General features: G+C 34.8%; 1 protein-coding gene across 3 annotated transcripts in view; it reads right to left on the reverse strand.

Moving 5' to 3' along the window:
• The window catches only part of LOC116180691, a gene marked incomplete at its 3' end in the record, with an annotated part of 33,303 nt that extends 22,847 nt beyond the window's left edge, over positions 1 to 10,456 (reverse strand). Inside the window, 4 exon segments of one of the 3 annotated variants that reach the window (XM_031500805.1) lie at positions 839 to 896; positions 955 to 1,004; positions 4,320 to 4,546; positions 9,977 to 10,456. In XM_031500805.1, coding sequence (XP_031356665.1) covers positions 839 to 896; positions 955 to 1,004; positions 4,320 to 4,546; positions 9,977 to 10,041 — 400 coding nt within the window. 3 annotated transcript variants of the gene reach the window in all.
• Positions 10,457 to 11,345: the final 889 nt, after the last annotated feature.

Raw genomic sequence — 11,345 nt, forward strand, 5'->3', positions numbered from 1 at the left:
TCGATGGACGATAGGCGTTTGGAGAATTTGAAAAGTGGATGTCTCCAATTCCGTTCGAAATTGGGGCAAAATCCTCGAGCGCTACGTTTTGCAGGCCAAAACAAATGAAACGCTTGCCCCTTTAACCTTGACTTTTAAACGAAATCGTGTAGGTAACTGCGAATCTGATTAAATATTTGAAATTTTAGCGCAATTATTTTAGGAGCACTACTAAATTGGGGCCAATTAATTATATAAGTTATTGCCGAGCGGGTGTTTGTTTTTCTTGCGACTAAATAATAATGTCGGCGCGGTTCGGCGAACAGAAAGCGAAAATTAGGACAATTCTAATTCGATCGGACAAATTTAGGTCGAAAACAGCTGATTTTACCTTTCGACCGTGAAAACTCCAAATTTGCTTCACGACACAAACGTAGGTGACGATCACGTCATTTGGACACTGCACAAAAACGCACCGCGTAATAAACGCAGGTGGCGGTGGTTTAAGCAGTAAACCGATACTGGCGTCCTGCGGGGTGAATGTTTACTCACAAAGGAAATACAACAACCCCTATCTACACACTCTCCCGATGCGGCTTCTGCTATTATTTAATCCAACATAAGCATAACCGGTTCGTTTCGGAAGCGCACTCTAAAGACACTGAACCGAAAAATCCCTCAACCACGCGAAACACTCGGCGCCAATTATCTTTCACACCTCAAAAATCTTTACGGAGACTACTTTGATTTCCCTCAAAGCGAGTCGCGTAAAAACATCTGCCAATTTTACGAGCGGTTACGAAAAACTCCGATCAGGTTTTTTCTACGTAATAATAAAATCAATCGACATTTTACTTACATTTTATAAGAGTCACAACTTCGGTGTGGGTGGAATTCATTACGTTAACGCCATTCACCTACATAAACATGAATTAGTATAAAATGCGGAATGGTTGTTTTCCTTTTTGTTTTTACCTTTATAATTTTGTCGCCCGCATGCAAGCCAGCTTTTTCTGCAGCACCACCTGCAAGATGAAAAAGAAAGTTGTAAACATAATTGACATAAAAAATGTGAAATCTCTCAATGAGACATATCCAACGATCCAAATCAATTATGACTGTGCTTATAATACCTATAAAACTATAGTTTGTGATTTTGAAATTTTGCGAATTTGTGATCTTGGGATTTTTGTAACTTTCTGAACTCGTGAAATTGAGTCAGGAGCTCACAAAGTTTCAAAAATCACAAGACATTAAATAAGATTTTGGGATTTTTAAATTCTGAAATCTAAGATTTTGGGATTTTTGGACATTTGGTAATTTATGATTTTGAGATATTAATCTCCACATTTGGGAATTTAAAATTGTGAGAAGTGGCGATCCGGGTATTTTCAGGGTCTGGGATTTTTTAAATTTTGGGATTTTATAATTTTTGATTTTTTTAAATTTTTGGCATATATTAAGATTGTGGGATTTTTTACAGTTTTGGAATTCAACATTTTGGGATTTTTAAATTTTTAAATTTAAGATTATGGTATTTTTGGACATTTGGAGGTTCCAGGATTTTTTAAAATTTCGCGAGATTTATTTGCGGATTTTATAAATTTTAGGATACATATTAAGATTGATTTTTTTTTAATTTTCGGAATTTAAGATTTTGAGAATTTCATATATTAGTGTAGTATTTTTAAAGATATTGAATTTTGATTTTTTTTAATTGTGTGAGTAGTGTGGGAATTTAAAATGGGATTTTCAAACTTTTGAGATTTAAGATTTTGGGATTTTTGAACATTTGGAAATTGTGACTTTGGCATTTTTGAGCCTTGGGCAATTTTGGGAATTCGAGGTTACGGACATTTTAAATTTTGGAACTACTTTTTATGGAATTATGGAAGTAGAGATTCTGGGATTTTTTTTAATTTCGGGAGTTTGTGATTTTAGGGTCTTTTAAAATTTCGGAATTTAAGATTTTGGGATTTTTGGGCATTTGGTAAAATTATAATTACCAAAATTTCAAAAATCCCAAAATCCTAAATTTTGAAATTTAAAAATCCAAAAATTTAAATTCCGAAAATTACAAACTGCCAAATTATTTTGAAATGTTACGAGTAAATTTCAAAAAATCAAAATCCAAATTCCTTAAAAATACTACACTATATCACAGACTCAACATTTCAAAATGTCCAAAATACAGATTCCAAGTAATTAATTTACTCCAAAACTTCAAATTCTCTAAATTTAAAAATCCCCCAAATCTCAAATCTGTAGAATCTCAAATTGTCAAAAATCTCAAACTTCAATAATTTCAAATTTCTAAAAGATCTCACAAAAATCCCAAAATCAAAATTCCCAAATGTGCAAATATCCCTCGAAATACCCTAAACATCTTAATTTTGCAAAAAAATCCCAAAATCTTAATATGTATCCCAAAATCCGACAAACTCCCGAAATTAAAAAAATTCCGGAACCTCAAAATTACAGAATCTCTACTTCTCCCAATTTTAAATTCCTAAAATGTCGAAATTAAAATGTCCATAACCTTGAATTCCCAAAATCTCAAAAATCATAAATTCCCAAATGTGCAAATATCCTGATATTAATTTTCAAAAAAAATCCTAAAAAACCCCCATACTCCCAAAGTATAACAAAAACCCAACATTTCAAAACTCCAAAATCTGAACTAAGTATGCAAAATTTCAAAAACTTAACCAAAAACGTAATCAAAATTCTCAAATTTCAATAATTTGAAATCTAAAAGATTAATTTTCAAAATTTAGTATCCATAACGTCAAAAACCAAAAATCTCTAAACTCCCAAAATCATAAATTCCCAATGCCCAAATATCTTAATTTTCGAAAATTTTAAATGTCCAAAATCCCAAAATCTGACATTTGCAATTTTCGAAATTTAAGGTTTTAGAATATTTCGACATTAGCGAACGTATGATTTTGAGAGTTTTGGTTTTAGAGGTTGTAGACATTTTAAATTATGTGAAATTTTTTTATGGAATTCTAAATTTGAAGAAATTATCTTTTAGGAATTTGAAATTATGGAAATTTGCCATTTTTTATATTTTGGGATTTTGAGAATTTAAGTTTTAACATTTTACAAATTTCAGATTTTGTGACTTTGAAATTTTGAGAATTTAACATTTTGTTATATTTTGGGAGTATGAAAGTGTACTATAGACATTTTAAATTTTGGTGGTTTTAAAATTTTCTCGGAAAAAATGGATATTAAATTTGGAAAATTAATCTTTTAGATTTCAAATTATGATTTTGATTTTCTGAAATTGTGTGTGAGTGGGGGAATTTTGGGATTTTGATATTTTCGATATTTAAGAATGTTGGGATTTTTAATTATGAAATTTAAGATTATGAGATTAGTGGAAGTTTGGGAGTTTATGATTGAGATTTTTTGTATCATTTGACATCTTGGGAATTTAAAATTTGAGGATGTTTGAACATTTGGGAATTTATCAGATTTTTGGTTTTCCAGGTTACGGACATTTTGTGAGAATTTTTTATGAAATTCTAGATTTTGAGAATTTATCTGTTAAAAATTTGAAATTATGGAAATTTAAGATTTTTGATATTTTGGGATTTTGAGAATTCAAGTTTTTAAAATTTTGCAAATTTCAGATTTTAGGAATTTAAAATCTGAGTTTTAGATGAGCTTTTGTTACACTTTGGGAGTATGAGATTTTGAGATAATAAGACATCTTAAATTTTAGAAGTTTCAAAATTTGAATACCTCAAAATCTGAAATTTGCAAAAATTCAAAAAGCTAAATTCTCGCAAGTCCAAAATCCCAAAGTATCAAAGAGCTGAAATTTCGATAGTTTCAAATGTCTAAAAGATAAATTCTCAAAATTTGAATTCCACAAAAAATTCTCAAAAAATCACAAAATCTTAAATTTCGAAAATTTAAACAATCCCGAAAACGTAAGTATATAAAAAATCACAAAATCACAGTCGCTGGATTCATAGACAACTTCATGGTGCGTTTGGAAGTTAAAACGAATACAGCGAGAGCAAGATGGAGATTGTCAATTAAGGTGATCGGCCGCATGCTGCGTACCTTCAACCCCATTTCGACGATCGTCCCTTTTCATCTACCCTCCGATCTTTCCGCCACTTCCAGGAATAACATCTGCAGCTACTCCCATTGAAAAACCGGAACCGAGCGTTCTAAAAATAAACCCTTCGAAATGGACGAATCTCGTGCAATACGCGACGCACGATGACTAATTAAACGTAATTAATTAAAACGGTTACAGGTTGAAGTCACCTGGCGTTTTCTGACGGAAGGTCTAAAAATAGCGCGGTCATCTCTCTTACCTTCTCGAACGCTTTGAACGTAAACGGGATTGTCTCCAGAAACCTTCATGCCGTAACCGTTCTCGTCCTTATTTATAATGACCTGCACGATATGGGCCTGTACGGCGGTGGTCGAATCCATTAGAGATACTGGGCGGCCGGTCACCCCAACCTTCGCCCCCGTCTGCAAAGGGATGGGTATGGGAGACGGCCGCCTCGCGCCAGTTCCGTTTAGACTAGATGAGTTTCTGTAACAAAATCGGCGTTAGAATCTTTTTCGACCAGTTTACGACTTCTTTTACGACCCTACCTACACAATAAGATATACGACAACCCCCCAATAAACACACTTCACTTTTTATTACCTCGCTTTTGAGGAGGTGGTAAAATTGCACATTGACAAAAGGATTCATTACTCCCATTCTGTAGAACATTCTCGAACAAACGCGATACAAATTACATTTCCGACCTTACCCTCCATGCTGGCGCCGTTATGTTATATAACATACAAGAAAAGTAGCCAGGATGCATTCCGCTTCGATTCCCACGATTTGATCGACTTTCTAATCACTTGGAAAGCAGAACCTTTCAAACCCACATATCGGTAGGTTTTCAAGAAGATTCTTAGGAATGGAAACAAAGAAAAATTTCTGTATATCGTGAAGTCTTCTGTAGAACTCGAGTTGCCTAAAAAAGAAAAATTTCTAGGGGGGAAGGGGCGCCTATGACAGTTTAATGCACTTCGCGGTTACAAAAAAATTGAAAATTGTATTGGGGGGGGGGGGGGCAAATTAGCAGGTGGTCATTGTCAGTTAATCAGTGAATTCGATCTCTGAACTCTATTTTGTGCGCCATTACTGAAGTTTTAGCGCCTCGCGTGTCACAAATAATTAAAAATTTATGGGGGATGGGGATCCAATTAGCGTCTCGTGCATATTCAAAATCACTCGAAACACAATTTTGTGCGCTCATAATTGAGTTTTATGCCATTCGCAGTTACAAAAAAAATTGTATAGGGAGGGGGTTCAATTAGCGTATCGTGCATATTAGAATCACTCGAACACAATTTTGTGCGCTTATGACAATTTTTATGCGCCTCGCGAGAAGAATATTGTGGTGGGAGGCGGTGGTCCAAATAGCGTGTCATTTCATATTCAGAATTCACTTGGAACACAATTTTGTGCGCCCATTACTAAGTATTATGCGCTCTCGCGTTACAAATAATTTATAAAAATTCGAGTAAAAGATTGTATGGGGGAGGGGGATCCAAATTAGCGTCTCGTGCATATTCAAATCACTCGAAACACAATTTTGTGGCGTCTCATGACTTGAGTTTTATGCGTCTTCGCGGGTTACAAAAAAAAAATAAATTATATAAGGGGAGGGGGTCCAAATCGCGTATCGTGCATATTCAGAATCCACCGAATACAATTTTGTGCGCTTATGACAGTTTTATGCGCCTCGCGGTGAAAAAATTGTTGTGGAGAGGGTGGTCCAAATCAGCGTGTCATTTCATATTCAGAATCACTTGAACACAATTTTATGTCGCTCATTACTAAGTTTTATGCGCCTCGCGGTTCAAAATAATTAAAAATTTGATGGGGGAGGGAAATCCAAATTAGCGTCTCGTGCATATTCAAAATCACTCGAAACACAATTTGTGCGCTCATGAACTTGAGTTTATGCGCCTTGCCGTTACAAAAATTAAAATTGATATGGGGAGAAGGCGGTCCAGATTAACTACCAGTGCAATTCAGAAATCACTCGAAACACAATTTTATAGCGGCTGAGTACAGTTTCATGAGCTGCATCATTAGAAAATGTAGATCTTCTAAATTTTTGGACAATTTCGGACTGTTAGATCTTATAGACACTGTATAAGTATGTAGCTCGGTATGTATCCTTTTTAGCAACGTTTTTTTGTTACCTTTCATTTACGATATTTAAGATTCATTTAATACCCGCTACGCCATCTGTCTATTTTCTCTTTAAGCTCGTGTAAGTGGGATCAATGTTACTCGTTTTATTTCCTAATTCCTTATTCGACCGCTAAGAGGTCACGCTCAGTAGCATTTTCTAAAGTCACTAGATATAGAAAGTACCGCAATCAACCGCCATTTTTGGGCAAATTTGCTGCCAACTTAAAAAAATGACAAATAAATCTATAGCTGTAATTTTTTTAACCTACATTCATAGTCACGTCATTTATATAAGATCATATACAGATATCTCCAAACAGGTGGAACAATCCCTAACATTAAAGTTACTAGAATCTGGGAACTTCCGCCATTTTTGGGCAAAAATCATGCGTTCTCTCTCTAACACACGAGCCCAATGGATTGCGGTACTTTCTATATTTAGTGACTTTACATTTTCTTTAAAAGTAAATCCCTACCTTTGGATGAACGTTTACGCAAAGATGGCTTGCTGTTCCACTGAAAAAGATAATACACGCCAATCCCTCTCTCTCGACCTTTTTGTCTACTCCCTTTTTTCAGGGCTGTAATTTGGGCTGTGTTTCAAAGTTTCTCTGACGGCTATTTGTGATTTGCTTACTAAACTTCAATGTCGCATTACGTTCGTATAGGTATGTACCGGATTTCCGCAATATTTCGATTACACCGCATATTTTTTAGGGCTCCTTTTCTCTTTTGCTTGCTACTTGTTCTACTTTGCTTTTGCTTTCTAACGTAACTTGGAACTATATTTTTTTCATCAATTGATATTACCGATTTGGAATTTCGCTTAAGTAACCTTTGATTTGTGCTCTTATTCAAATTCTCTTCACTCGTAATTTATATTCAGCATTCTTGCGCCATCTAGGTATCTTGTTTGCAATTGATTGTTTCGCCGAAAGAGGTCGTGCAGATGTTTTTCGTGATATTTTTGCCTATCCCTTCTTTAAGTTTATCTTGCTCGCGCAGTTGTATTTCTTTCCCCGCAGAGAAGTGTCTCCTGCTCCGTAAAGGATTTGTGGCTTAAGTTTTACCCTCGGTTTTACCATATTTATCTTTGGAATGGTTTCTCTCTCTTTCTTTGATGTCTGTGGTGGTTCCATTGAAGCGTTTTTACCTCGGTTTTTATGGATCTGTATTTGCATATAAACAATACAAGGTATGTTAAATTATGACGCAGCATTTTTTTTCATTACGTATATTTTTTAGGGCTTTTACCTTCACTCAACCCTCACAGTGTACCCTCAACCCTCAAGTTTAACGTTCCCTAAAATAGTTTTCTTATTGTTTCTCATCTTTTTTTCTTTAGGAATTACATTGATCTACCTGAGTATTACCTACGGAGTAGGTAGATGATATTACAATCTTTACTTAGACCCGCCATTTTAACAAGATTGACAGTGGCGAAAAACGCGATGGATGTTTGTACATTACCGACTTTGCGGAATTACCCGCCATTTCAGTGCAACCAACAGCTTATCCGAGACCACTTTCAACGATTTTTCCTCGGATTTTTCAGTTACGTTATTTCTTTTAGATCGAAGAATTTTCTTGAATTTAACGTCATGTTTATGTTTTGATACAACGTTGTAGGGATAACCCGTGGTTGATCAAAATTTTGATTTTTCTAGTGAGTCTATTAATTAAAGCTTAATATCCAATTCCCACTTGTTAGACGTTAGACTTTGCTTACGCAATATTTTATGTGTAGCGCAATTCACCCTTTTGTTTGTTTACGTTGTTACTTGTTACAGATTGCCAGAACGCGCCCTTCTGAATTCAAACAGCCGTTACGAGTTTCTACAAAGTCTTGAATATTTTTCTCAAAAAAATTCTTCCATCCCCAAAATGTCTACTTCCAACGTTTCCCATGTTTCCGAAGCATTTTTGAAACATGTTCTCAAGCGTTTTCAACATTCTTTATAATTACATTCTAGAAACATTATCAAATTTTCCAGCACTTCCAACATTTCCATAATATCTTGCACAATTTCCTGCACAAATATTTCCAAACATAGCAACAATTTTGCAATTTCTTAAACATGTCACTAACCTACACATTTCCAAAATTCTCAAAAAATTCGCTTCCCGAACATTTCCAAAATTTCTATAATTTCGCGCAATTTTCCAACGTTTTGAAAATGTTTCGGAAGCATGATTGAAACATGTTCTGAATCATTTTGAAATTTTCCAGCACTTTTCCAACGTTTCCTACGCAAATATTTCAACAACATTTCTGCAACTTATTAATTAGCAAGATTTCTACTAACATTTCCAAATTTTCTACACATTTCTGAAAAATTAAAAAAAAATCTTATTTATTTATTTATTAAACATTTTCAATATACCTACACCTCGACCTACACGCTTCTGATACATTAAATTAATATTTTTTATTTTTGTACTAGTATTATCCTCAGTATTATCGATTATAGCAGAACCAAATGGGACATTCGAAACAGTGTTGCCATCGCCTTTGCCCACGTTATTTTTTTCCAATCATCGTTGCCAACTTTTTTAGGGTGTTGGCCATACGCATACCGGTGATGACGCCACGTTGCTCAAAATGTTCGTTGCTAACTTCATAAGTATATCGTAAATACTAATTTTAATCTAATCACAAGTAAAATCAGGAAGATTTTTAAAAAAATTTGTTTGCGCATGCGTTTAGCTTTGTATTTGCGCATGCGCGTAGGTAGCAAATTGAATAAAATTTGACATGCGAGTGCGACTAATTTTCCAAGAAGAAACATTTGAAAATGGGTGCAGAGATCAGCATGAATAAATCAACTAAGTGGATTAAAGACACTAAACCTTCCCCATGCTTCTTTTAATTATTTCAGGTATTAAAATAAAGGTGAATGGATCAGTTTCGCTCGGTTGGCATGAATTAATTGAATAAATCAATTTCAGGGGTGCCAACATGAGCTAAATGAAATGAAGTTTCCAAGACGACGGCGTCGGTGACGCCCACCACGTGAATTACATTAATACGAGATAAAGAGCACGATTCGTTTAGTTCGAAGAAATTAAAGACATTTAAATGAGGTCAATTTACTCCTCGTGCATAGTAAAGAGTTCACTTGGTCTCCCTAAAGACGAAATCAGGTGTCTCGCCAATCAATAGCGAAATAACGTGATCAGCTTTCGTGCATTTTTACACTTTTAGGTCACATCTATTTACACTAAACGTGTTTATTCAATAAATGACATCATATTTATATAATGCCATGCGAGTAGAAGATCGATTAACGATTGTTAAAAGTTTCTTTTAAGAAAGTTCGCGTACGTCGTCGAGGAAGCGTCAGTTGGCCAATTAGTACTTCCGCAATGCAATTTGCATATATTGCTAATTAGCGCTAGGTAAAGGTATTGCTTGGAAAGCACTTTAAATGCCACATTCCAACGAGACGGACGCGGAGGTTATGAATGGAAATGACCTATATCTTTTGTTTTTATTCCACAAACTCGCACTGCATCTGCATATTCATGCATGTGCACCTTTTTTTTTCTTACGGAAAAACGGATCGAAACAATAGACCGTGCGCGCCAAGGGAATCGCAGACAAAACCGCTTATGTCAGTCCGTGTTTACCTCATTAAATAGAAAAAGAAAAAAGTAACGTGACATAAGCGTATTTGTATCGCACACGTTTCGCAGATTATTTATTTATAATCGTACCACAATTTCCTTTTGCCGATTACAAGCCCCATTTAATCTCACCTGTCAGTCAAATGTGTCGGTATATTATTCATCTTATCCACCAGCATGCACAAAACTGCACACATAAACAATAAATAAAGTGTCCATGAAACCACACATAACTTCAATTTTTAGTCACTCGCGGAGGTTGCTGAATGAAAATTTTACGGAAAAATCGTAGGGTCGACGTTTCGGCACAGTTTCGACGTAAATTTGATTAATACGCGACGTTCCTAAGGCACTATCTTCGCTCGTATTAGGAGGATTTATAAAATGAATAACCAACAAGTGTCAGCCATCTTGGAAACTGAGTTTAGTAGTTAGAAGCGCGGCGCGCACGAATTCTGTGTTGTTTTCATGAAGTTAACAGATCACCGAAATTATTAATCATCGTCAGCTGTGATTTTTCAATTAGTTTATCATGGGGGAAAGGGGAGAGGTTCGTCGATTTTTTTCCATTTCGGAAATGGTGGCACGGACGTTTCTGCCGTTTAAATTGGCGCCTGGTCTTGTTTTGTGTACAGCTTTAATTAACAAAGTCAAACTAATAAACATAATTTGAAGTTTTAACTTCTTATTATTATGAGGGAATTAAGAAGGTTAGCTTCTCCGTAGCCAGTGGCGTAGCACGGGTAGGGCCATTTGGTGAGGTCTAAAACTGGGTTGCAACTTGCAACAGTGATAAATGGTTCATAAGGCACATTAGGCCCCAAACATTTTAAATACCGTTAGAGATTATACACGGTGTCCATTTTTCGAGTGCCACTATGGAGATCTCGCTTATCTTAAGAGATAGAAACTTGGTTAAATTAGGGCAAAGTTGCGAATTTTCGTGCTGAATAATAATCTAAAAATAAATTTATAATATCTTCAATAGTTTTGAAAATATGGCAAAAAATCGAAAATTTCTGATTTTCATTTTTAACTTTTTTATGGTAAACTAATTGTAATAGGCATTTCTAATTAACACATTATAACACTTTTTAATGGAGATTTCGAATATGGCATCCCGTTTTTAATAACTTTCAAGATAACGGAGAAACACGTGGCAACTTTAGTTTTTTTTATGGGCGCCGTTTTGGATTTTGACATTTTGAGATTAGGTTTTTTTTTCTCTTTACAACGATATATCACACATGGTGGTTCAGTATCACATTTTTTCTAAAAATACAATTTTCATTTTCTGCGAAGAGTGCTATGCAAAAACAAAACGTTGTTTTGTTGCGAACAAAATGTTGACCTATTTCAAGCAGTGTCATTTACGTTTGTGCTAGTTTTATTGCTAAAATATTATTTATTCTTATGTATTTTGATCTAATTTGAATTATAATTTTCTTTCAAAACGAAGGTTCAATTCTGTTCATATGAAAATCGAATGTTCTCAACACAT

This window comes from Photinus pyralis, unplaced genomic scaffold (genome assembly GCF_008802855.1).
Source record: "Photinus pyralis isolate 1611_PpyrPB1 unplaced genomic scaffold, Ppyr1.3 Ppyr1.4_LG9, whole genome shotgun sequence".
Classification (NCBI taxonomy): Eukaryota; Metazoa; Arthropoda; class Insecta; order Coleoptera; family Lampyridae; genus Photinus; species Photinus pyralis.